Source organism: Camelus ferus, chromosome 11, assembly GCF_009834535.1.
Source record: "Camelus ferus isolate YT-003-E chromosome 11, BCGSAC_Cfer_1.0, whole genome shotgun sequence".
Taxonomy (NCBI): Eukaryota; Metazoa; Chordata; class Mammalia; order Artiodactyla; family Camelidae; genus Camelus; species Camelus ferus.
In genome coordinates, this window is record NC_045706.1 from 8,243,814 (window position 1) to 8,271,413 (window position 27,600).

At 40.5% G+C, this 27,600-nt stretch overlaps 2 protein-coding genes across 4 annotated transcripts in view; one reads left to right on the top strand and one right to left on the bottom strand.

The window, feature by feature from the left end:
• The window catches only part of ACADSB (acyl-CoA dehydrogenase short/branched chain), a 28,535-nt gene extending 15,515 nt beyond the window's left edge, over positions 1–13,020 (bottom strand). The window contains exons 1-3 of the mRNA XM_006188720.3: positions 12,887–13,020; positions 941–1,100; positions 636–736 (exon numbers count right to left, since the gene is read on the bottom strand). Of these exons, the coding sequence (XP_006188782.1) occupies positions 636–736; positions 941–1,100; positions 12,887–12,928 (303 nt within the window). The 5' untranslated portion in view covers positions 12,929–13,020. The remainder of the gene's footprint in view (positions 1–635; positions 737–940; positions 1,101–12,886) is intronic.
• Positions 13,021–13,165: 145 nt separating this feature from the next.
• On the top strand, positions 13,166–27,050 carry IKZF5 (IKAROS family zinc finger 5). 3 transcript variants are annotated; one of them, XM_032490720.1, is made up of 6 exons: positions 13,166–13,311; positions 14,839–14,987; positions 17,286–17,328; positions 19,652–19,840; positions 21,523–21,705; positions 22,983–27,050. In XM_032490720.1, exons 4-6 carry the CDS (start codon positions 19,708–19,710, stop codon positions 23,924–23,926), a joined length of 1,260 nt encoding a protein of 419 aa, XP_032346611.1. In that variant the 5' UTR covers positions 13,166–13,311; positions 14,839–14,987; positions 17,286–17,328; positions 19,652–19,707; the 3' UTR covers positions 23,927–27,050. The 3 variants fall into 3 exon arrangements, with proteins under 3 accessions (XP_032346611.1, XP_014418098.1, XP_032346612.1); XM_014562612.2 differs by lacking the exon at positions 17,286–17,328; XM_032490721.1 differs by lacking the exons at positions 13,166–13,311; positions 14,839–14,987; positions 17,286–17,328 and having other exon boundaries at positions 19,703–19,836.
• The last annotated feature ends 550 nt before the right edge of the window (positions 27,051–27,600 follow it).

Here is a 27,600-nt window from a genome sequence, read left to right on the forward strand (position 1 = left end):
CACAGCCAGAACATTCCTACTTTTATCCACTTTATATATATCGTGCTTCCATTAAAGGGCTTTTAAAAAGTTGGAAATTGGTTGCCCTGGTTAACGTGGAATTCAGATACTGCCTTTTGCTTCTGAGATGTCCACATACATAGGTATCAGATTAGATGCTCTAGTGCGAAGCCTTACTAAGGTGGGGTTTCTTAACCTTGGCGTTAGTAAGGTGGGTAATTCTGTCTTGGTAGGCTGTCCTGGGCACTGCAGGGTGTTCAGCAACATTCCCCACCTCTACCCCACTAGATGCCAATAGCACATCCAGTTTAGACAACCAACGTTTCCAGACATTACCAAATGTCCCGTGGGAGACAAAACAGCCCCTGGTTTGATACCACTGCTCTCAGGAAATCACTCTTGCTTCTAACCTTTTACTTAAAAAGCACAGTATTTCTAATTTAACATACTAATTCAATTTAAAAAATCTTTAACAAGGATCTCAATCTAAAAGAGAATATAGATTATTTTGACTAGGAAATGAAGAGTTAATTATAGGCCTAAATATAAATTTCTAAATTTAAAAGTATTCATACATTTTAACACTGGAAAGTATTTATAAAAGTTTGAAATTGGAAGAAGCATTAATTACATACCCCTTGTTGAAATAATCCTTGTATTATCGATTTTTCCATTTTTCCTTTTTCATCCATTTTTGAAACCAAAGGAGCAATTTGTTCCTGGGCAAATTTTTTAACTGTGGGGGAAAAATACGAATAAGTCTTTCTTTTATTAGTGACATGTATTAGTTTTTCAAAAAAATGTTTTAAAATTAATGTCAAAAATTCCATTCACAAACTTCGATGAACACAGCCACCACTCGTGTCACACGGCATGGGATTTCATATGACCTAAGTCATGACCAGAGGACTGATAAGGCGAAACTGAGAAGATTACCCACCTGTGTCCTTGATCATTATCTCCTCATCTGTAAATGTTTGCAGGGGAGTGTAGGACAGTTTATTGTTTGTCGTTCTGAGTAGAGCTTCTGACTGGGAAGATTTTAGGACACGAGGAGGATTTTTCCAAGAAGACAGGCAAGTTGGGAAGTTTCTTCTTAGCTGTGAACAGTCCCCAGTGAATAGGGAACACATACACATAAGGTAAGTAAAGTACTGAAACATCAGACTCCTTGGGAATAACTATAACCCATTCTTATAACTTCTTTCACCAAAACAAGAGATTAAAGCGGCACATTTTAAAATTCACTATCTTGTGATCAAAAATACAAATTGACTTGTTGCAGGGAGGGTATAGCTCAGTGGTAGAGCAATGCTTAGCATGCACTGGGTTCAACCCCCAATACCTCCATTAAAAACAAAAACCAAAACAAGCTGGCTTGTTAATATCTATCTCCTGTATCCGGCAATGAGCTGTTCTAAACAAATTTCTCAGATAATTTACTTTTACCTTCAAGGAAGTACAAACTTTCTAGGTGGAACTCGTTCTTAAAATGTCCCATTTCTCCGCTTTCTTGGATAGGGAAACCTGACAACAACAGGGCTGACTGACCACCGTGAGGGGCGTTCTGCCGTGGGGCAGGCTGCAGAGCGCCCTGCCTGCCCGGAGTGGCTGCAAGCAGCTGTGCTTTTGTTTTTTTCAGCTTCTCATTAGTAAGAGACAGGGCAGCACACGGGTTAAGAAAAGAGTCCGAAAGAACTAGTTAGTTTCAAACCCTAGCATCTGGTATCTATTGACTATGTGATCTTGGGCAAGTGGTTTTTAACCTCTCAGGTAAAATCTCTCAGACTTAGTTTCCTTCCCTGTAAAATGTGAATAATAATCTTTTGGAGTTTTCTAAGGCTTAATCAAGCAATTCACATAAAGGGTTCAGCCAGTGCCCACCACAGAGTAAGAGCTCAATAAAGGGTAATGACTATCACTACTCTGACCCCTAAGAATACAGTAGTAGTGATTGTAACAGAAGCAGTTGCAGCTGTAACGTAGTTAAATTGCAAAGCTAACTATTCTTGTCATTAGTGTGTCTCCTTATTGGAGTGTCCCAAATCCTCAACTTGACAATTCAAATCAGCAATGGATTTGCTACAATTTTGTTGAAAAGAGAAATCACCCAATTTCAAAAGCTTGTTACCAATTTTATTTTGTAGAATTCTAGTACAAGGGAAACAAATGAAGAATTAAGTCTTTTCCTGAACATAAACCAAAACCAAAAAAAAAAAAAACTGCTAAGTGAAAGAAGTTGGCCACAAAAGACCATATATTGTATGAAACTGTTTATTCGAAATTTCCAGTACAGACAAGTCCACAGAGACAGAAAGCACAGCAGTGGCTGCAGGCGCTGAGAGTGAGAGTGAGGAGTGACTGCAAAAGGGTACCAGGATCTTTCTGGGGTGATGGAAATGTTCCAAAACGACGGTGGTGGTGGTTGCACCTCTCTGCAAATTTACTGAAAACCACTGTATTATAGTCTCAAAAAGAATGAACTGTATTGGTATGTAAATTATACCTCAATAAACTTGTTCAAGAAATTAGTGCTTTCCTTTTACCCCCAAAAAATTAACAGAATATACTGAGCATCTGCCAAATGCCTGAGAGCATGTGCAGGGACAAAGTTCAGCTCCTGAGAAGCTGATGGTATATATACAAGGCCTAAGTCATGGAACAGGCAAGAAACAAAGCCAAGTTTTGCAGGATTAAAAAGCAAATGGAGTAATACACTGCAGTACATTTTCTCAATAGTCCTGAGAGTACACAGAAAAGTTTATGGATAAAAAGAGGAAAAAAGAAACAAGAGTCACCACGTTTGAAACCACCGTTAATCTCTCCTATGTATCAGTCAATCTTTGCAGTTTTGTGCCTAAGAGTAGATGTATTCTGCTCCTGATTCACCTGAGAAAAAGAAACACTGGCCAGTCAGAAGAAAACGTGTATTATCTCATTTTTTCTAGTTGATTTTGTTTTGAGAATTAGGAGACAGTTCAGCGCAAATTTGCATGGAACACTTTTTTCTCATTAAAAGACAGCTGGGATGTGAAAACTTTAGACTGGAAAGGAGGAAGGGGAGACACGAAGTACTGTCTTCTTCCTGATGAGACAGACAGCAAGAATTAAAAAGAAGGACAAAGAGCAGAGGGGTAAGAAACCCAAGCGTGAAGGGGCTGGGGGCGGCAGGTGTAGCTAAGAAACCACAGGGGAGAGAGTGATCCGGAGCAGCAAGAACAAAGAAAGAATGGGAAGAGGAATGGAGTTCTGGAGAAGGAAGAGAAGTGTGGGTGTGATTTTCCTCCCTGGCTGGTGATGGAGTCTTGGATGAGGCCCTTTATATAGGTAGATAGATAAACAGGTAGGTAGGTAGGTAGGTAGGTAGATAGATAGATAATTTGAATGAATGAAAGAGCGGGTTAACCAATCTCCACAAAAGCTCACAAAACTTGTCTATTACATTTCAAAAGCTGCAATACACTGCCCACATTTCTTACTTCTAGGGGAGATTTACTTCACTAAACCCACTGCAGAATGCTTTGTGTCTCTTAGTCGATGTAACACCTTTGTACCGAAGTTTATCTTTAGCAGAACGCCCACCACTGAGAAACTTAAGAAGCCAGTGGGTCTTACAATACCCATTTTCCCCTGCTGACACAACTGTGACCTCCTTAGTCTCAGTATCACTACTGACAAAGTGTATGACTGTTCAACACACAGCAGTTACTTTAGACACAAGATAACAGGCAGATGTCCTTTACACAGTACGACGTGGAACACAAGTGTGGGGTGAGCCTAGGGAAGATGCTCATCGTAAAACACAGTGGCTATCTATGCTAAGTGAATGGAATCCACTTTTAACCAAAGCATTGAAAGACAGCACCTATTCTTTTTGGCAGAAAAATAATTTCCCTTTAACATGACAGTTTTTAATAAAGGAAATGTTTCCTTGCCTTGCCTTTAACCACCCAGACCAAGGTTTCAATGATTTTCAACTGTCCCCTGCCCTTCAGTGTTGACCTCAGCCTCTGCAGCTTTGGTGCCCACTCCATCAAAATGATTTTCCACAGTTATAACCCATTGCACCACATCATCACATTTTTTTGTATAGAGCAGCAATTGCTACTTGAATGGAATAATGGTTATTTATGCCTTGCCAAATACTTTTCGAAGTTTGAGTCTGATCTGTTTCTTACTCAACTGCCCAGAGTTCTGTTGCACTTAGAAGTACTGACGATCAAACCTGGGGTCTGCAGACCCTTGTGGATAAAACAGCAAAAGTTCATGAATCTGGATGAGGGGGAAATATATTTTTATTTCACTGGCCTCTGACTGAAACATGGCATTCCCTCCAGTTATGCATGTAGGGAACAAGTGACAGCGGTGTTGAAAGAAATCACAGCAATCATCAAACGACAGCTGAAATAGTGCTGGTGCTCATCGCTACTTCCAAATTACAGCCACTATTCCAGCTCCTGCCAAGTCTTACTTCAGAAGCACATATTCCTATAGCACAATTTAAAATATTTTTATAACTTTTATGGTAACTGATTTCCTTTGTAGTCCTATACATTTTACCTTACACATTTTAAAACTTGAGAAAAGGTCTATAAACTTGTCTAGATTGCTGTCTACTTTTCACCCACGGCACAAAAAAAGGTTCAGCATGCCTGACTACTGAGCGTTCTGGTGAATCTTCTGCCAAACTCATCAAGCCTAGCCGTTATATTCATCATAACCCTTCTCTGTTCTGTTCCAGCTAATGTTGCTCCAAACATTCTTAAAGTGCTTCAAATCGAGAAGCTTTCATATGTATGAATGAATGAATAAATAAATAAATAGAAAAGGGGGGAAAAACCAAAACAACAACAAAAAACGAAAACAAAAAAAAGGAAAAAAAAACCTATGTATGAAAGGTAAAAAGGAAGACACAGGAGAGAAGTTGTACTAAACTGCAAAAACCTACCCAGGCTTTTCTAGAGGACACGTTCTGACAGAACACGAGGGCTTCATCCCACATCCTGATTTGCATTGGTTCCCACCACGTGTGCCCCGCTGGCTCTTCCCATTGTGTGGGTCTGTGAATGTGGTTTGTTTTTTCATGGTTTGACTCCATTCCAGCACCAGAGTTCACAGGGCTCATTCTAGCTGACTTTTCTTATTGGTAACTTCTAACAATGAGAAGCCTGGCTATGACTCACCGTCTAAGGTGAACTTACTTTTTGAAACTTAGTACACATATACATACCTCTGTGAGACTCAGATCCATCAGAGCACAGTGCTTGTGTCCAATCCTGCCTTTAGCCTTACGGCGCTCAGTCAAAACACTGTTTCTGAAAGTTCTTCCTTCCCCACGCAGCTTCTCAGTGTGGCTGGGTGATTCACTGGTAATGATTCTGTGGCCAAGTCCAACAAGGGAGGATCTTCCCCACACCAACAAGCAACTTTCCAGCACCACCTGGGCGTCCTACAGTCCAACTCAATTCTGACACTATCTACCTGGAGACAGCTCCAGACCCGACTGGTTAAGGACTCAGCTTCACAAGACTGCCTACACACCAGACCCCCTCATACCAACGGCAAGCCCAGGTTGTCACCTGTGCTTCAGACCCACTGGCTATAGATCAAAAGTTCCCAGAACCTTCTCCTTGGGTTCATTTAATTTGGTAGAGAAGCTCACAGAACTTAGGACATTTTACTTTGGGGATTATTGCTTTGTTACAAAAGGATATGCCAACTAAAAATTGGCACTTGCCATCTGCTTCTATAAGGATTAGGTCATGAGCTGCTGCGGCTGCCGAACTTCAACACGCCCTGAAGGAGTTCAGGGTAGAGATCAGGAACTAGGCGTTCCGTGCTCTGGAAAACCTGGTAGGTCAGGTCTTCACATAGAGATTTTCAGATTTTTTATGAGCCCAGATTTTTGCGACTCTTCACTAGAAAAGCACTGAAATTATTAACGATGACATCTGCTCCTGTGACTAGCAGCAAGCGTCTGCCTAAATGCGTGCTTGACTGCACATGCCCCCTCGACTAAAATCATATATAATACTGACATTTCACCCGCCCCCACCTCTTCGGAGCAGTCATGCAGAGCTATCTGAAATGCTGTCTCCTGGGCTATAGTCCACATTTTGCCCCAAATAAAACTTAACTCACAACTCTCACGTTGTGTGATTTTATTTCAGTCGACAGATACTACTCAGGAACAGCCAGACTGTCAGCAGACAAGATGGGGGACCCTGGAGAGAAAGAACCAGGCATGGCTTTCTTGACATAAGAAAAGCCATTTTGACCTAAGCCATTCTGTGATCTAAGGCTGGCTACAGTGCTTACCCTAGAACAGGTCTCAGTAATTAATGATCTTAACGGAAGTGAGGGAGTGCAGGAGCAAAGGAAAAGGAGTCAAGAAACCACAGCTCGGTGATAACACAGTCCTAGATTCTCCTCAAGGGATGTACATAACAATCTGACCCACATCTTTGAGTTGTTCTGCAGGAACTAAGGTCCCGACCCAGGTGGAGGAAGCTGCTGACCTTTTCTGACCCCCGTGACTCCAGTCAACTAAAGCTTGGACTTCTGCCCCGATTCTATGCTGAATTCTCCTCTGCTCAAGCCCCTTCCTGAATATACACATACCCTTAGTTTAAAACTTCCCCAATTTTGCTTCTGGGCAGACATCACTTTGGGAAAGATCCCTGGAGTTCTCCTTACTTACAGCAAATAATAAATCTTTTCTTCTCCAGATCCAGGTTGTTTTTTTTTGTCTTGACACTCACCAAGAGGCACACTCAGTTTTTTGGGTAACAAGGTGAAGAGATGTGTAGGGCAAGATATGGGGACAGGGCTCAAAGCTTCCTTGTTCTTTCCAAGAAAACCACTCTCACAGCACCTCAATGTGTTCACCAACTGGGGAGCTCTGAACTCTGTCCTTTTAGATTTTTCTGGGGGCTTCATTACATAGGCATGGATTGATTAAATTGCTGGCCAGTGACCAGATTCAACCTCCAGCTCCCCTCCCCTCCAGGAGGTTGGGGGGAGGGGTGGGACTCAAAGTTCTAGCTCTCCAATCACATGGTTCATTCCCCTGGCAACCAGGCCCCATTCTCAGGTGCTTCCAAAAGTCCCCACATTAACAGAAACTCAGGGTGGTTGAAAGGGGCTTGCTGTGAATGACAAAACACCCACTTAATCTTTATGGCTCTGAAGTGATTTCAGAAACTGAGGACCAGAGACCAAATATTACAACAGAAGATGCTCCCATTGCTCTTATTGCTTAGGAAATTCCAAAGTTTTAGGAACTGTGAGTCAGGAACTGTGGAGAAAGACCAAAATATATATTTATTGCTGAAGAGAAAAACCACAGGTCCAAAATGGCATCACTTGTGCTAAAGTGCATGACACCAAATCTAGAACAAATACTGACCTAACTGCAGTTCTGATCCTCCTGGCTTGTTGTTGGAATCTTAGTCAACCAGTTTTGGCATTTTCTGGTCAGCACTAAAGGGATAATCTGACACGTGGGCCCTCTCCACCCCAACCCAACAAAGATGCAAAGTGCCAGATAAAAAAACTGGTGACAACTTCCTCCTCCCAGACCTCCTGGCCTCAAACGGCCCTTTCTTCTCCTAATCACTTCCTTGCCCAACCCTCTTGCTTTTAAAAAACTTTCCATTTTGTCCAACTCCTAGGAATGACCTTCTGTTTACTAGACTGCCCAATGGATAATAAAGCCAGTTAGATCTTCAAATTTACTCAGCTGAATTTTGTGTTTTTTAACATCATTATATATCACAACATTAGAACTTTGTGGGGCCAATTTGAGACAAGAGGGAAGGGGGCAGGGCACCGCCACTCAAGGAATGACAGCAACCAAAATGGTGGAAGATTCACCTCCCAGTTGGCCTTGAGGATTAAGAGGTTTAATTTCTAGTAGACCTTGAGCTTCATTATATGCTCGTTGTAACACTGTGATCAAATAACACACCCACAGATGCCATGACAGCCCCAAGGCTAACCACACCCTAGCCATGAAAGAGCCCACCGAGCCCAAGGCTTTTCTCCCCTTGATCTTTTCTCATTCTCTCCTCTATCGCTCTATCTCTTCTATCTCTTCGGACTCGAGAAGATCCACCAAGGTGACCACTCAGACATCCAAATTAAGACCACGTGGCAAGTAACTGGCAATCTGATTGGGTGAGCTTCCCCTCCATGGCTCTTTGAGCCCAATTCCACCTCTCTACCTGGTGTTGGTCTGGTTCCAGGATGTTGGAACTGCAAAAGGGGGCCCAAATTAGGGGACTCCGGGAGTTCCCCTTTAAAAATTTGCAGCCTGGCCCTCCCTGATTGCCCTCAGGGCACATGGCCTCATTGCATCCATAGGAGGGAGTGGCGGGCGGCACTCCCTTTTCAGATCACGGGTTTTGCACCCCTGAACAAGAGTTACCAGTGAGTGCTCTGTTCACAGGTCGCAGGTTTTTTGTACCCCTTGGTGGGGTTGCAGGTTTTCTCACCCTTTGGTGGGGACCAAATAAAGAAGACCTGTTTGCCTTCTGTATGACGTTGGCCAACTCAGCAAGTTCTTTCCCAAACTATCAGTAAACAAAAAATAAAACCAGAGACTAAATTCCCTCTGTTTCCAGAGAAATCTTAAAAGATGAGATTATTAATGAATTTACTACTTTTTCAATTGTGCTAATTACCTGGGTCCAACACATCACCAGGTACTGGGAATTTCTCTGACTCACCCCCCTTTTCAGGGAAATCAGATTGGTAGCAGAAAGAACAGTTAAAATAGAAGTCAGGACACCTAGTTCCAGACCAGGATTTGCGTATTCCAATGCCTGCAGGGGCCAGGTGAAGGGAGCACTGGAACATAATGCAGTTCCCCACTGTTAAATGGACGGTGGACTGAGTCTACACCATCCATCAGTTTACAATCCAGTATCTCCATAAACTGGCCCAGGCTTACTGGGCTGTATCTTGCACTTCTCAAAAACACGTGCCTCTGCTTTCCTTGGGTTGTTCCCTTTACTCTACATGGCACAAACTCTGCTTGTACTTTTTTTCTGACTGGACTTAAACATCGCTTCCCTTCTTTTGCCCCAATTCTGAATAAAGCATGTTTGTCATGAAGTCTCCTGTGATATCCTCCACTTATTCTCCTGTTGCTTTGCCTTCACTCAGCATTCACCCAGAATGTTCTGTAATGTGCTCTAAAGGCTGAGACTTGCACTCTTTTGTACCTTCACTCCCTCAGGTGTCCCATTCTCATTTGTGGCTTTGGCGATCACCTGTATCTCTAGTTCTTATTCTTCTGCTGGTTTCCAGATCATCTTCCTGCCCGGCTTCCAAAACTCTCCAGTAGTAAGTTTTACTGACACTTTTTAAAGTCTAAAGTCTAAAACAAAATTAATAATTTTCCTTCTGTCCCCCCTAAACTGCTTTTCCTCCAGACATTCCCATCTTTGCCCATCACTGACCCAGTCAGTGGAAATGAAAATGTGGAGTCCATGTAATTCCTCCACCTCAAGGTAATTACCAACTCTTCTCAAATCTTCCTTTATTAGTACATCATCCTCTCTAACCATCAGCGGTATCACCCTAGCTGAGGGCCTTGTCACCCCACAGGTGAACTTCTGAAATGGTCTAAGTGGGATCTGTGCTTTTGAGTTCTTTCTGCAAGCTACTGACTATTTATCTTGTAAAGCCCTTTGGCAAACAGCACCTCAGAATCTCAATGACTCCTGGGGGAATCCTGAAGATCAGTTTCTACAGTCAACAAATTGGATGTGGCAAATAGGTTGAGAGAGCGTTTTCTACCAGGTTGTAAGGAGAACAGGCACCTTTTCCCAGCCTCCTGGAGCACACATCAGTACAGGTCTACACCAGCGGTACTCAACTGGGCCAATTTTGCCTCAAGGGGACATTCGACAATGTCTGGGAAACTCTTGGTTGTCACAAATCGGGGTGCCAAACATCCTACAATGCACAAGACAGTCTCCCACAGCTGTGAATTATTTGGCCTCCAATGTCAGTAGTGCCAAAATTGAGAAACCCTGGTCTAGCACTTAGGAAAAAAGTAATCAAGACAGTGTGATTTAAGGGCTAGTATTTAAGGATCCTGAAAGAAGAAAAAATCTTAAGGCTGCCAGAGAAGATCTTCACAGCTGGTCTTCCAGGTACCAGAGGGAAAGAAGGATGGTAAACAGATAAATTTGCATTTGCAAAGAAATGCTGTCATTTCTGTACTGATGAGTGATAATGAGAGAGGAAGGTAAGAGCACAGCCTTTTCGGAAAAGGACGGTGAATGGTAAGGCGCTGGGGCCTGAGTCCAGGAGGATAAAAACAGGTTCGCAGGAATAAATAATTCATTTTACCTCTGTTACACTAAGGGGTCCACTTATTTGCACAAGACTAGAAGCTCTACTATAAATTTAACCCTGTCTGCTCCTGTGCTTTCTTGCAAAAACTTCTCCTACCTTTCTTTTCCCTCACAGAAACACTCCCTATTCCCAGGAGCCTCCATGGAGCCACCTGCTGATCAAAGTTTGATGATTTCTAGAAATGATCAGTGATCCTGAGACAAACCCTTTGGTCCTTTTGTTATAAAAGCAACTCACCCCTTCTTCTTGGAGAGCTGGCACTCCCCCCCCCACCCCGCCTTCTCCCTTGTGCACAAGGTATCTCTTTTAATAAAAAGCTTTGCTTGCTCAAGAGTCTTGTGGACACTTTCTACAGTACTGCTGTTCAAGAATCTGCAAGGGGCTTGGTAACGAAAGTGTTATAAATGCTTGTATTTAGTAAACAAAAAGGGCTCTTATCCGTGACTGTGGGCAACTCTGTTTGGGCTACACTCACTGCTACAGGAAAAAGCAAAGACCTAAGGTCTTGCCAATTGTATTCCTTCCATGCCTCTGCAAACTCACCTCATCAGCTATCCTGGCATAAATATTCCTAAAACAAGCAGCGTATATTCCTAACTCTACACCTTTGCTCACACATCTCTTCGGCCTGGAATCTACACCCCTCTGCTGCTTTACCTCAACCTAAGCCGTTCAGTTCAAACCCCACCTCCTATATAAGAGCATCTGTCCAAGCTATTTATTTAGCGTTGGCAATACCTCAGGCACAACTTCACGACAGCTGAGTCTATGCTGGGCACTATTTTAAGTGCCTCACACGGATATACGAATTAATTTAATCCTCACAACAACCCTGTGGTATAGATATTCTTATTCTCCCCATTTTACAGATCAAGAAACTGAGACCCAAAGTGGTTAAGTAACCAGCCTAAGAGTGTAAGACTAGGAAGTGTCAGAGCCTGGGATCAAACCCGAGCAATCGTCTACAGAACCCACGTTCTAAATCACCATGCTACAGGCAACATTCTGTGGATCTCATTTGCTAACTTATGTAAAAGAGCTCTAAAAATTACTTGCAGGATGGAAAGCCATAATAAAACCAACAAATCCAAACAAAATAGGTCTGCGAGATCTCTGAGGAAGGGGAGGCAGTAGTGCATAAAGGTTACGTTTTAGACTCAGACCAGAGTTAGAACACCAGCTCTATCACCTTCTAGGCGAGTGACTTGGAGTAAGTCACTTCATCTTTTTCAGCATCAGCCTCTGCATCTGAAAGATTAAACTACTTTTTACGATGGCTGTGAGACTTAAAGGAGATGGTACAGTAGAGCAAAAGGATCACACCTGCCACACAGTGTGTGGTGAATAAATGCTGGCTCTAAAAGCAAAGACTCAAATTGTGAAATGCGGTGAACTTTGCTAAATCCTTACACAGCAATTATGAAATAGTGTTAAGCAATAACCATAAAAATCTATTTCTTCGGGCTAATACACTATTATAATTTTACAAATTCCCTTAATACCCCAAGATTGTACAACAACCAAATAACATTAATTATCTCTAATGAAACAAAAAGAGCCCTGCCTCTGGGCATCAGACTGAAGCAGCTGCGAACCTTTAACTCATTTAAGACAAATGTCAAGAAATATAAAAAGTAAACAGCCAGCAGTGGGAAAGTTCCCAACAAAGTGTATCAACAAACGGGAGTGTATCCAAATCTGTGGAGTTCTAGAAAGAGCAAGGGGTGAATGTTCGATGTAATGAAAACCTGACTCAAGAGCTGGCCAAGAATCAACAGGTTGTGTAGGTAAGGAGAGCAAAACTAAGTACAACTTCTGGATACTCCTGGCAAGCAGGTTTCAGTTCAAGTTCTAGGAAGTGGAATAGGAATGGGTTCCCCTGTGCCGTGGTGAGCCTGTCCACGCAAGATGCTCAAATCCCAGCCATGAGATAAGGCGCGGAGGAAACCCTCTTTCCCGCGGCTAAGTCCTACCAACTCCGAAGTCCCTTCCTAACTTTGGAGAAGGGTCGCAAAAGGGAGGCCAGGGAAACACTGCGCAGAGTAAGACTGTTTTAACAATCTTTTGGAGGGGCGGCTGGGCGGTGAAATGTAATCATTGGGGAAAGACAGTATGGGAGAGGTGACATCTCTCGCTACAAAATGCCTCCAGATTCGAGACTCGGTGGCTCCTAGGGCCCAACGGCCTGTAAAGGGTATCTTGCAGCTGTGGCTCTGCACGGAAGGTGACTGACTTCTCCACCAAAAAAGCTTCTAGACCAGCCCCCAGCTCCCTGCTCACCAGCTGCCACGCCACTCCCAGGCCTCCATACAGAAACTAAGGCCGGTTAGGCCAGAGACCTGTAGACAGGTCGGGATCGTGGCCCGTCCGCGGTGAAGGGTCTAAGAGCGATCCGACGGAGGGAAGTAAGCGCCTGCCAGGACGTGGAGCGGACGCCCGGGTCTCGTTAGGAAAAGACTCCTCCGCCGGGGCCAAGGTCGTCCGGCACCCCCAGGACGCCCTCCGCGAACGCACTCACCAGCACGCTGCAGCGCAGCAGCCGAACCGCAGGTCCCTCCATTAGCGCCCCAGAACAGGTGTCGCCACAGACGCCGCGCTCTTGTTACTGGAAGCCTCTGGGCCGCAGGCCAACGCCTGAGAAGCGACGGGGCGGGGTGGGGCGGGGCGAGATGACAGCCCCGCCCACTCCACCTCCACCCCACAAAACACCCCCCTTGTCCCGCCCCCTCGTACCTACGGAACCCCAAGAGAGACATGCAGCCCGCTCCCCGCTTTCGCCTTACGCCCTGCTCACGCGAGAGTTGGGAAAGGCAGTGGGGCGGGAAGGGAGCAGGAGACACAACAAACATGGCGGCGGCGGCGGTGACGAAGGCGGCCACGGCGACGGCTACAGCAGCGGCGTTGAACAAGGCGGTGGGGGTTACTCGGTGCGGCTGTCAGGTGGTAAGTCGCAAGTTACCCGCTCGGATGGCGGTGACACGGCTGAGCAGAGGGTTTAAGAAGGAGCGGCGGGAGGTGAGAGCCGGGTGTTCGCGACGGGCCGGCTGACTCCGCCCGGGACTCAGCCCTAGCGGAGGGTCGGGCGTGGTCGGTCGGTCGGCAGGGTCATGACCCAGGACCTTCCTGGCCAGAGCGCGGAGGGTACGGTGTCCAGCCACGGGAACCCTGAGGGAGCGGTGCCTGCGGGGGCGTCGCCGTCGGGGAGGTCCTAGGAGGCTCCCTGGTAGGGAGTTGCCTTTCGCTCTGACAGGTGGTTGTGAGAGGGGTCCCCGAGCTTTGCGTCTTCATCTGGGCCCGGAGCCAGGGGATCAGGCTAGGCGAGGGTCTCCTAGGTGTTCCGAATCTTGGTGAGGAATGTCTCCAAATCCTGTTGAGAATGCCGCCCCGACGCCAGTTCCCGGACTGCTCATTGGGAGGACTTTTAAAACCTCTGGCTTTTATCTAACGATCCTTCCTGGATCCGTTTGTACTGCTTGTGCAGTCTTAATTTGGGGGAGATGTGAGGTTTCGGGGGGGTACTTTACAGCCAAGAACTGTTCAGATTCGTGAAGGATTTAAGTCTTTTAATAAACTGTCCGGAGTGTGAGTAGCCAAGCGACGCACCCAGTAAGTGCTCGTTAACTGTGAATCTGAATTGAAGTGAAACCAGTTCCAGCTGCCACTAACCACGTGGCCCGTTTAGTGTCCGCTTAGTGTGCCGTTCAGACCCAAAAGAAGAGTGATAAGTGGGGGAAGAAATAAAAGAGCTTTACATTGTGAGATCTAAACAACTTCAGTTTAGAAGAAACACAACTTCTTTAGAGCAACTTTTTAAACGTCTGGACTAACAATTTTTAAAATTCCCTTTAATTTTAACTTATGTCGTGCATTTATCCTAGCTACAGGGTAATATAATCTTGGGAACTCGTTACAGCGAATTGAGACGTTTGGTGGTTTTGGTCTCTAGGGGCCCAACGTGTTTCCCAGAAAACCCTAAGTGTTTTGGGTTGCAATAGAGAGCATAATAAAGATAGGGATCAGATGCGCCCGTACTGGGCGTGCGTGGTGGGTTTTCTTTTTTAAACCCTTTCCCACAAATGTTTCCCTTTGGGGATAGGCTCAACATTGTTTTTATGCAACTATTGCTGTTCAGCAATACTAAGCCTGAGCCATTTAGAAGTGTACTATGGACACTTGAAATTAATAACTTGAATTTAGAAAGACATTAAAATTTTTGTCAAAAATGAAATCTTAAGAAATCCACCTGGGTTGGGGGAAGATAGTCACACCAGTGTGTGTTACTCTTTGGTGATTATTTTAGGAGCTTTTGCTGAAGTGAACCTGCTGCTTTGTTCACTGATTATCTGTTAGCATAATTTTCTTTCCTGTTAATGGTAAGATTGGCGCAAGTTGGTTTATTAGCTTGTTAAACTTGTAGATGCTAATTTTTTGTCACGAAGGTTTTGATTCGTGGTGTGTTTTTCTTTGCAGACTGCTGTATGGCTTTTCAATTTTAGTTGAAATTCCCTCCATGGCCTTTTGGAGCCCCTTGGTGTGTCTCCAGAGTAAATTTCTATTACTCTACATTTCATCAATGTTGGAGTGGCAAGAAAAAGGAGGAACTGATTTGGGGTGAAAAGGTTAGATTGTGTAACTCCTCATTTATTTCTTCTAACTTGTATTTATTTATGTTGTTTTACTTTTATATTATGTTTTCTGACTTCTCCAAGCCTCATAATGTTGCTTTTTGCCTTCAAAGAATTTGGTTTTTGACAGTCCTGTAATCAGAGGAAATGTGTTCTAATTCTTTTTGAAGGTGCTTGTTATTCTCTGTACAAACCAAGCTGTATTTATCAGACTTCTCCATTGATATGTGTTCTGTGGCTAAGTAAATCATTTAGTGACCATAATTATGCTATAAAAGTAAACACATCTATTGAACTGCAATCACTTTATGTGTGTAGGACTGCCGAAACCCCAAGCTAACTAACTGTATAATGAAGTTAGTTGCTAAGTCAACTACTTGATGTTTAATAACCCTTCTCAGAAATGGTAGGTGAATAAAGTAGATCCTACTATTCCCTAATCATGTTGGTCTCAAAATCTCCCATACCTTATAAAAAAGATAAACTTAGGGAGGAAGGTAGCTTAAAGAGCCTCTTCTGGTTCTTATAGTACCTCTGTTTCATAGATATGGTTGTCTTCTAATTTGCATCATGATGCCTCTATTTTAAGTTGTTAGCTCCTGGTTAAGAGAGGGGGTGTATGTATTCATCAGCCACTTCCCATTTATGAGACTACAGAAGATCCGAGGACTTGAATATCAGAAACCAAGGAAGGTTGAAGATAAAGAGGTTTTTGTATCCTTTTCGGATATCAGAGCTTATTTCTCAAGTGATGCTTTCCTTCATTTGCATGGGTAGCCTCTGATTGTTTTGAAAGAACCTAATTTGTGAGCTTTGTAATGGATAATTTGGGAGAGCTGTTGGCATAAAAATAATTTAGGTGCATTCTAGCCAGTTTCTGTATAGACATGTATATATACCCCGTGGAATACCATACTAAACCAAGCTCAACTTTAATCAGAGTAATCACAGGGAGGGCTCAGAAATTCTGCTGTATCATAAAAAGTGATAATCATAAAGTATGGAAATGAGAGCATTATAGTTGGCTGCTTCCTAAAGTAGATTTTTATGTTAAATTTAAAAACTTTTGCAGAATATATCAGTGTCTCAGTGGCATCTCCAGAAGTCAGTTAATTTGTGGAGTTCTTAGATTGAACGTTCAGTCCTGAGGCTGATTACTTTATTAAAGACAGGAAGATGGTTTGGATACAGAATCTTAATTTTTTTATATTGAGAAGTCTTCTGTGGTTTCCGAGTTAATTATTTTTCTGTTTATTGTCCTTAGAAATACTGACTTGAGATGGAGAAAGCTGGGTTTTGAACCAGAGACTCCATTCAGATTTAGGCATCTTTCATTCATGCTCATCTGTTCTGTAGACTAGAGCTCTGCAAGGGCCTGTAATGCTATGTGTGGAAGTGGGGGAATGGGGGTAGGACAGAGGTGATGTAGGTGAAGTGGACATAAAAATGCTTAGGGATGGAATGACAATTTTTAAATCATTGCAGAATGTTTGCAGTTATAAACCATACCAATATATTTAAAACTCTAAGAATAGAATTTCTCTCATGTTTACAGTGTTATCTTTTCTTTTTTCATTGGCATCGTTTGTTTTTTTTCAAGTCCATCACGCGTTATGATTGAAAATCAACACAAAATTTATAGCAGAGAACACAGTGAAATTTATAATGTGACAGTGTGATAACAGCCAAGACTGTCAAAATATGCCAGTCGTCCTCTGTGATTAGGTTCATTTGTGTTCTTAAAACTTGAGATGCATGTATAAAAATACCAGTTTCTTCTGCTTAATGGTAATCTTGTGAATTTTTTTCTGCTTAGTCACATGTACTGTAGCAGTGTTTTGCTTTCTAATCAGGATTTGGTAAGATTTATCTTGCTTATTGAAGCCTATCGAAGTATATTCAGATATTTTACAGTGACAATGTCAGTTTTCATTTGAACTGATTAAGTGATGCTCAGTTGCAATGAAATACCAGGACTTCTTTCTAAATTACAGCTTTTAGAACACAGATAGTCTGTAGGGCCTTACAGCTTTTATAATTTAAAAAACAACTTCCCAGATCCTACTTTTTTTTTTTTCTATATCTCCCAATCCTTTTACCTTTTATTACTTTTTTCCTTTTTATATTATAGGTGGGACGTCTACCTGCAATACTGTGTTGAATAGCATTTTTGTCTTGATTCTAAAGGGAATGCATCTAAATTTTCTCCATTGTGATGTAGATTTTTGGAAGCTATCCTTTACCCAAACATTCTAAGTTTGAATAAATAATTACTCTGTTGTTTTCTTGCAGCCGGTGTTGCCACTGATACTCGTTACTTGATTGTTTTTCTAATGTGAGTGGGTTGGCTTTTCTCTCTAGAAAGTTTTATATTATCCTCTGTCTTTGAGATTGTTAAATTTCACAGTAATATGTCTAAGTTTATTTTTATTATTATATATTCTATTTTGCACTCTGTGATCCCTTACAGACTAGATTGAAAGGGATCTTTAATTCTAGAAATTTCTTGATCACTTTTTTAAAAAAGCATTTCTCTTCTTTGTTTTCCTCTGTCTTCCTGGAGTACATTCTACATCTTTATCGGCTATATTTCTTACCTTTTTATGTATTCTTATATGTTGCTCCCCATCCCTGTATGTTTTGAGGGTTTGGGGTTTTTTTTTTTTTTTTTTTTTTTTGGTTTAAAATATAATGTTATAGATTGTTCTTGATTTTTTTATTTTATTCTTGATAATTGCTGATTGGCTCACTTTTTTCCTAACCAAAGAGCATATTTTAAAGGACAAACAGCAGAATCAACTACACAAGTCACAAAACAAATATTAATACAATGATTAGGAAACATAGAGAAGCACTTCAAGTAAATATGGTAAAATGGGAAAAAACAACTGAAACAAACTTGTTTAGAAACCAGCAATAATTTTTAAAATTGAGAAAGCTGAGCCAGGCTAGACCAAGTGATTTAAAGAGGAATTCTAAAAGAGTAAAATAAGAGATGAATTTGGGAAATCACAAATTGATTTGGGAAATTGCAGATTGGGATACATGAATGAGACTAAGGTGGATCATGTTCCTTTCATTGCAACTAAGGAACAGCTACATAAAATGACATAAGGTGTTCAGTCAGTGATAGAAAAAAGGAAAAACCTTAGAATCTGGGACACTGAGGAGTTTCACAATCCCAGTTATAACCACTTTTAGCTGCAGAAATAGCTACCCTTATCTGAGAACATACCATAAGCCATATATATCTCTATCAGTCTGGGACCAGCAAACCAGGGAAACCAGCACCAGCCCTGCGCTCCTTCTGAGCTCCTCAGGCTCTTGCTGCATTACGTAGTACAACAATTTATAGTAGCTACACGGTCAAGGGTTGGTCTATTTCCATTAGATTTCTAGGAAAGTCAATTAAAGTAGAAGTTTGGGTTCTTAAAACATTGATCAAGCTTATGTTAATTGGAAAATGTGCTTTCCTCTCATTTCCACAACCCCACAGTTCTTGCCACTGAAAAATTTAGGTTGAAAAGGACCCAAAGTAGTCTAAACATTCTTGAAGAAGAAAAACATAACTGGCAGGATTAGATTACTGAGATACTAAGATTTTTATTATTGACACTGGTGGTGTTAGTGTGAGGATGCACGAAAGTAGACCATTGAAACAGAACAGACAATCCAGAAATAGAATCACATATATAATCACCTGATTTAGAAAGGTGATAGAAAGTCTGGTGGAAAAGGTCTGGTTTATCAAATGCATATTGCTTGGACAGTTAGCTATCTCCTTGGAAAAAAGTATATTTTAACTCTTAACTCACCATACACAAAGCTCAATTTCAGATAAAAATATGGAAGATTAAAAAATTATAAAGCTTTTAGAAGAAAATACAGGAGAACGTCTTCTAGTAAGATAGGCAAGGACACGGACAACTCTAAATGTGAGGGGGAAAATGGGTAAATTTTTATTAAGAAATTCTGTTCATCAGAATTTACCATTACAAAAGTGAAAAGGCAGCTAAAGAGTGGGAGAAGATACTTAAAATACACATAGCTGATAAAGAACTTATATCCAGAATATTTATAAAGAACTTTTATATTAATTGGAACATGATGGACAACGTAATAGAAAAATGAGCAGAAGACTTGAACAGATACATCACTGGGTATGAAATGGAGGGTATGTAAGTGGCTAATTAACATTAAAAGTACACAGCTTAATTAGTTATTAAGAAATACAAACTAAAACCAGTGTGATACCACCATCACCCAGGATGGCTAAAATGGAAAAGGCAAAAAAATACCTGAGTGTTGGTGAGGATGTGGAGCAACAGAGCTCTTGTTCACCAACTGGTGGAAGTGTAGATTGGTATAATCACTTTGAAAAACTCTTTGGCATTATCTAAAGCTGACTGTGTGCATACCCTGTGGCCCAGCAGTTTCAGAAGTCAGGGTTGTGAAGCCCTCACGAGTACACATTTAAATATTATTGTTCACCAGTTTATGTATGTCGTCTTTAATTCACCAGGAAAATTATAAGATATTTAAAGGCAGGGACCGTGTCCCCTTGTAGTGCCTGGCACATAATAATCTTTGTCATGTTGTTTTAATACGTACTGTATTTTCCTAAATAGTGTAAAATAATTTCATTTTTTCCACTGTAGGCATAACGAACTGTAAACTCTGAAAAAAACAAAACAAAAAAAAATAAAAAACAAAGATGGGTGAAAAGAAACCAGAACCTTTGGACTTTGTGAAGGATTTCCAGGAGTACCTGACTCAGCAGACGCATCACGTGAACATGATTTCCGGATCAGTTAGTGGGGACAAAGAAGCAGAGGCTCTTCAGGGAGGTAGACTCAACTTAATACTGTTAAATAATCAACTTTTTATAAATGCATTAATGTTTGTGTTTAATTATCCATAGTGTGAAGCTCACTATTCACTAATGTGAATCGTACCATTTTTCCTAGAAAGATACGGGCAGTTTTTTTTCTCTTTAAAACATGCCAGGCTTTTGCTGAGGGAGAGTAAAGCTCCCTAAGGGCCTCACGTGGTCCAGAGAGGCATTGTGGTCTTGTGGGAAGGTTAGGGATTCTAAACACCCTTCCTGTCCTCCAGATTCTGTTAGCTAATGGTAGACACAAGGATCCCAAAGTGGGTCCAGCTTTATCACACCAGGGATTTGGCCTTTAGGATCTGAATTAGATCTGAGACAAAACAGGGCTTTTTGTTTCCTTTCTTCTTTTAAAATGCAGAGGGCTGACCATGTTTACTCACCTAGGGAGAGAAACTAGAATAGAGAAAAGCAGTGACCTACTTGAGCCTGCTGCAGACAGACTGTCTAGTTTGCTTACCACACGCAGGCTGGAATCTGTTCCTGAACTTAGGAAGCAAACTGCAGCCCACAGACCCCATCTAGACTGCTGTTTTTATATGACCTGCAAACAAAGAGTCATTTCTACATTTAAAAATGGTTGGGAAAACACCAAAAGAAGGATGTCATTGACACATGGAGATTACATGAAATCCAGATTTCCACATCCATAAATAAAGTTTTATTAAAACAGCCATGTGTATTTCCGTTTTCCCCATAGCTGTTTCTGAATGACAGCAGCAGAGTTGAGTAGCTGTTATACAGACCACGTGGCCCACAAAGCCTCTCAGACCCTTAAAGGAAAAGTTTGCTAACTCTTGACCTAGCTGATCTAAGACCTTATACTCCTTGTAAGCCTACACTGCTACCTCCTGAGGATGGAGTAGAAGTGCTTTTCCCATCAAACTGTAGGAATAAAAATTTCCCTCCAAATACTCTGGTATGCAGATTCCTGGACTGAGATTCAAGAGGCCAGGGCTGTAGTCCCCACCATCTGTTGGTTTTCCAGGTCATGAGTACTTGCCTCTTCAGTTTCTTTATCTATACAAAGACAGAGTGGATTAGATTAAAAGCAAACAGCCAAACATTTCTGTGCTCTGAAATTCTTACAGTTCTAGCATTCAGAGGTATCAGATACAATATTCTCCTTTATGTGCTTAATTAGAATTTTAAGATCCTAAATGCAACCCAGAATCCGGAACATGTGTAAGCTGAGTGGAATAGTACAAAACTCAACAATAATTGCTTTAGATTAAATAGAGTTAGGATTTGGGAAGATTATCATGATTGCCCATTATATTTGTAGAAGTGGCTGGAATCTTAAATAAGTGTGTCTGCCATCACTATTTTTTCCCCTTTGTCTCCTTACCTGTCAAATAAAGATAAGATCCTGTTTTCTTCCTCAAAAGCATGTTAAGGAGTGATATAATTTATATGCTAGTAATTTGAGATCCCCCTATAAAAGGCTTTGAAAAACAGAATATAATGCTGTGTTTTTATAAAATTAAGCTCAGTTCGGAAAGTCTGTAATTTTATGAATTTAACTTTTGTGCTAAGTGAACTGTCAATTTATGAAAGATTTTCTACCATTCAAGACTAAATTGCTAAATTGAGTTGACTCTGAGATGCATAATTTCTTTTGCTATACTTTGTTTATAGCTGGAACAGATGGTGATCAAAATGGACTTGATCACCCATCTGTTGAAGTTTCCCTGGATGAAAACTCAGGAATGTTAGTAGACGGGTTTGAAAGGACCTTTGATGGGAAGCTCAAGTGTCGGTACTGCAACTATGCCAGCAAAGGAACCGCCCGGCTCATTGAACACATTAGAATCCACACAGGTAACAGAGAGGCGGCTGGAGAAGGCATTTCTTTGTGGGCAGGAAAGGGGCCAAGGAGGGCAAGTAATATAAATAGTTGTGATAATTTAAAAGTGAAGATTGGTGTTAAGGTTTGACTAAATGGACAAGTGACTCCACTTTTACAAAGCAGTAGCACAACAGCATACAAAGAATTGGGGCCCCTTGTAGAGCTTCCCCTTCCTTAGCCATCTTCCTTCTTGATCTAAATAATCTCGACATCTGTCTGCTTCTCGGGTTGGGTAAGTCAATGCTGAAGACAGTATGAAGCGATAAAATGTTTTTATCTTTATCCTTACTGAGTATGTTTTAGTTGCAGACCAGGGAATTTTTCTATACAGTTGCAGACTACGCTGCTAACCCTCAGATCTCACCTTAGCCATTCCTCTGCAACCTTCCTAACTACGCCCTGCCCTGGCCCAAGGCCAGGTCAGGTGTCCCTCCTGCCTGCCGCACAGCTTCCTGTGCTGCCTCGTCACAGTGCTTCCCGTGCTGTGTTCTGGTGACCTGAAAACCTTGAGGACAGGGATTGTGTCAGGGCCATCTGTGCCCCCAGAGCCTAGCAGAGCATCTGACACATAGTAGGTACTCAGTACTTATTTGTTGAATGAATGAATGAATGACTCCAAATCTCATATTCCCATTGTTTATTTTACATATTTGGGCCATCTCCAACTGAGTGCACTAAAATTGTCCCTCTGGCAACTGAAGAGGAGAGGAGGAAGGCAGAAGTGAAGTACTGGCCATTGTGAGAGGACATTTTGCATAACTTATACTTGAACTAGGAAGCCTGTTTCAACTTTGAGCTTTCTGTCTAATATAAGGACTTTTTTTAAAAAAAGGGTTTTTGTATTTTTTTTCCTGAGAAGTATTTGTGTGCTTGTGAATAAGTGTTCATGTGTAGATGTGTACGTGACCATATAACTCTGGGGTATAACTTTGATAATACCATTATGCAGGGAGTATTATTGTCAGTTGTGCTGTATCTTCTTTCTCCAAATTCCAGTTGAAGCCATAACAGTTTTTATACTGTATTGACTAATGGAATATATCTGTACATCTCAGAATGTTCCTGATGAGTTCTTAAGCTTTAAGTTTGCAAGTTTCTTAACAAAGTTTAATAATCGTTTGTGCAAACATGCATTTCGGAAAAGCATTTTATTTTGATCAACTTCTAAATCTAATGAATGGACAAAACATGAAACCTTTCATAAATGAGCAACTCTTGAAGTTTCTCCCCCATTTTTCTTTTGAAACAGGTGAGAAACCTCATAGATGTCACTTATGTCCATTTGCATCTGCTTATGAGCGTCATCTGGAAGCCCATATGCGTTCCCATACAGGAGAAAAACCATACAAATGTGAACTGTGTTCCTTCCGCTGCAGTGACCGAAGTAACCTGTCCCACCATCGAAGGCGCAAGCATAAAATGGTACCAATTAAAGGTACTAGGTCTTCCTTAAGCAGCAAGAAAATGTGGGGGGTTTTGCAGAAAAAAACCAGCAATCTGGGCTACAGCAGAAGAGCGCTGATCAACCTCAGCCCGCCTTCCATGGTGGTTCAGAAGCCAGACTACCTGAACGATTTTACCCATGAAATCCCGAATATCCAGACGGACTCCTACGAAAGCATGGCAAAAACCACACCAGCGGGTGGCCTGCCAAGGGACCCCCAGGAACTCATGGTTGAAAACCCTCTAAACCAGCTCTCAACTCTAGCAGGACAGCTGTCCAGTTTGCCACCTGAAAACCAAAACCCCGCGTCGCCTGATGTAGTTCCCTGCCCTGATGAGAAGCCCTTCATGATGCAGCAGCCCTCTGCCCAGGCAGTCGTTTCCGCCGTGTCTACAAGTATTCCTCAGAGCTCCTCTCCCACAAGCCCTGAACCTCGGCCATCACACAGTCAGAGGAACTATAGTCCGGTGGCAGGTCCAAGCAGTGAGCCCAGTGCCCACACGAGTACTCCTAGCATAGGAAACAGCCAGCCAAGCACTCCAGCTCCAACCCTGCCAGTCCAGGACCCGCAGCTTCTGCACCACTGCCAGCACTGTGACATGTACTTTGCCGACAATATCCTTTACACTATTCATATGGGATGTCATGGGTATGAAAATCCTTTTCAGTGTAACATATGTGGATGCAAATGTAAAAACAAGTATGATTTTGCCTGTCATTTTGCAAGAGGGCAGCATAACCAACACTGATTGAAAACAATCACATTTAGCTTTACTTGGTTTTGCCTTTTTGTGTTTTGTAGTTTACCGTTGTTTTTCTGGGGGAGAGGGGTGGGGGACTCATCCTTAATAAGGTGTCTGCTAATTTGAAGTTTATACATTATAGAGTATAAATTTGACAGTGGAAACAAAATTTCTTTTTCCCCATAAAAGCCTGGTCAAGGTCATTTATGTATTAGAACAGTTGGACCCATTGGTGTCTTTTTTTCCTTTCATTTAGACATTTGAGAATTGGAGTGCAGTCATAATTTTGCATTTATGATCCATGAAAACTTCCAGACCGATAGATACTCTTGGTATTTCATATTTCAGTATCTACATTGCAGCTAGATGTTATTTTTGCCATAATTTCAAAATGGTAGAATAAATTACTTTCTCTTACAAAAAAATCTGTTACAGCTTATTTCAGTGTTTAGTAGAATTGCTTTTAAAATTGCCCTTAATGGAAAACTATTTAGTTAACATAGCTTAGCTGAATCAGTAGTTTAATTTCAACTGATAACAGTAGAGCAATTTCAGTATAGTAAATCTTTCTTTTTTCCACAAGGGGAAATGGAGAACATTTAATTCTTTTAAAATTAAAGTTATAAAAATATGAGGTAGAAGTTCTGAAAAAAAAACTTAAGACTTTAAATTGAAAGTGGAATTTAAAATACCTGCTTATTCAATTTCTAGTTTAAAGACACATCAATTTTCTTTTAGATTCTTTTTATTATACTTGTAATTTATTTTAAAAACCACAGGTAAATATGTGAGAACTCTAGAACTATTAGGATTATCTATGAAGATGCCTTTTTTCTTTTACTTTGAATCTTTCATCTGAATCTTCATTCTGTGTAACACATGAGGTTGATAACTATGGAGAATCTTATTTCTTCTATTCCTTTGATGACCAAAGAGGTACAGTGGAAGTCATCCATCCTAGCAAATGTAGTCTTTACAAAAAAATCTGAGGCTTCCTTTTCCTGCCTTCTATCCCATTTATTGCCCATAACTTTCAAGAAAAGATAGCTATAGAAATACATGGGAAAAGGTGACGGTGAAGTAGCATTTACAAAAATGAGAACATATGTCCAAATGAATTCTGGTCTCCTCTTCAAAACTGGCTATTTAAAATATTTTCTGTGAATTCAAGTTGTAATGCCTATTTGCAGTTTTACTAGCCTTTCATGTATAACAAGGAAACTGTATGGAAACTGATTGGATCGTCGCCTTAGTAGAAGAGGATAAAAAGCATAAAAACAGATATAAAAATGCAGTTAAACATGATATATAATTTGTTTAAAAAAATAAAACTTGCTATATAAATCTAGATAAATAATTTTGACTAGGAGGCTGTTTTTATATTGTGTAATAACTAGCTTACTCCGAGGACAGCTTGGTCAAACAATAAAATATATTGTTACTAACTGTTGGTTTCTGTGTACTTTGCAAAAATTTTGTTTTTTTAATTTGGTTCAAATCTTGAAAGTGTTACTAATTGGCTTTTTAAAAGAGAATAGTCTAACCATTAAGCATTAACTAAGAAGGACCTCTGCACTTACAGTAAATGAAAGGGAAATACTGATGGTAAATGTCCACAAAACCCCCCAAGTGCCAAGTTAGTGGAACTTCTGCCCTCCCTTCCAAATGCTAGAAAGCCATTAAAATGAATTCTTGTGGTTTAATATCCAGTCTAAACTGGCCTCCACTGCATTGTTCAAAGAGCAGCATCAAGGAGTTTCTCCAAACAACTACAACCCTCTCCTAGTGGGTCTGAGGTTGTGAATGTAAAGCCTGCAGTCTGTTCTGCTCTGTCGCCTAGAGTGCTTGCTGCTCAGGTTAGTTTTACTGCAGCCATTCCCAAATGTGTAATTTGGTCCAAGTGTATATTTATTGCCAGACAGAAACAGGCTGCTGTCATTTGGAAGCTTTTGCAGTTATTTTTTTTCTTCTATTTTATTCAAATAAAAGCAATACCACAAAATAGAAAACGAAGGTTTTCATTAAACAAAAAGGAAGAACTCTCATGTTAAAATCAGTTTATTAGCTGTATATTCTGGGCCAAATAGTGACAAATACATTTTTTCCCAACAACTAAAGATAGGTGTTTTGAAAGTGCATTTTAGTTTAAATAATTTTGTAATTACAGACTAGAATGTATAATTTTAAAATTCCTATGACTTAAAAGAGCACAGTTGGTATTCCAAAGGTATCAGTGCTTGAAAGCTACAGTTAATTCTAAATGCACTAAAGTTTTTGAAGCAAATCTACCTTAAAAACTTTTTTAGTGTTCTATTTTTAAAAATATTTAGGATTTTATTTAAATTTTCTGTGAGTTAAATTCTGTATTGGAAAGATGTTAGTTATCTTCCATTAAGTATTGAGTATGTTTCTCCCATTTTATTTTTAATCAAATATTTTATAGAAATGAGTTGATAAAAGTTTAACATGTACTATTTATAATACTTTGTTGTTAACAGGCAATGTTCTGAAACTAAATTTATTTTTGTTCAGTGAACATAAGTTTAGATTTTTAAAGTTGGTAGATAATTTATCTCCACTAATATTTTTTTAAGAAACTGTGAAGAGATTAACAGGGAATAATTTTATTTCAGATTTTACTAATATAGTATGGAGCTACAACTTCTTGAAGTTTAAGTAAAGGCTAGACTTTTACTTTGAAAAAAATTTCACTGGATATATTCCAGTGCTATTTCATTTTAGAAATAAGTGTTTGCCATTCATCTGCAGAATTGTCTGACAAAGGGAATATTACTTTAAAAAAAAATGTTCAGAGATAAACCTCATTTAAGTTCTACAAAAATATTTATCAAATGGATGTACTATTTTTTAAAAAATTCCCTGCTAAGGACTTTTCATTAAATAGTCTTAGAGGGTATATGATTTCTAGAACTTGTTTTTGTTAATATGTACTTTGATGTAAAGAACATATTTTGTATGTAAAACATAAAACTTGAGTATGGTTGCAAAACACACTATATTGTTTAGGGATTCCAGAAAGCAGTTCAATGCTGAAATAACTAGTATGTAGATCATATTGTGAATGAAGCTTTGCTTTTGTAATATGTGAATAAAAAATAACACTTTCTAATGATCTCGATTTTTTTTTTAAAACTAGGATCCAATTAGTTTTATATATATATATATTTTTTTAATTGAAGTATAATCAGTTTACAATGTGTCAATTTCTGGGGTACAACACAATACTTCAGTCATATAGAAACATACGTATGTTTGTTTTCATATTCTTTTTCACCATAAGTTACAAGATATTGAATATGGGTCCCTGTGCTATACAGTATAAACTCGTTTATCCATTTTATATATACTAGTATCTGCAAATCTTGAATTCTCACCCCCTTCCTCCCCTCCCCCCCGTAACCATAAGTTTGTTTTCTATGTCTGTGAGTCTGTTTCTATTTTGTAAATAAGTTTGTCTTTTTTTTTTTTTTTTTTTAAAGATTTCACATATAAGTGATTTCTTTCTCTTTCTGGCCCACTTCACTTAGAATGACATTGTCCAGGTTCATCCATGTTGCTGCAAATGGCATTACTTTATTATTTTTTATGGCTGAGTAGTATCCCATTGTATAAATATACCACAGCTTCTTTATCCAGTCATGTGTCGATGGACATTTAGG

Coding starts and splice junctions, on each gene's coding strand:
- IKZF5 (XM_032490720.1), top strand. CDS start 19,708: ATGGGTGAAAAGAAACCAGAACCTTTGGACTTTGTGAAGGATTTCCAG. Junction 19,841..21,522: donor AGCAGAGGCTCTTCAGGGAG/GTAGACTCAACT, acceptor CTTTGTTTATAG/CTGGAACAGATGGTGATCAA. Junction 21,706..22,982: donor ACACATTAGAATCCACACAG/GTAACAGAGAGG, acceptor CTTTTGAAACAG/GTGAGAAACCTCATAGATGT.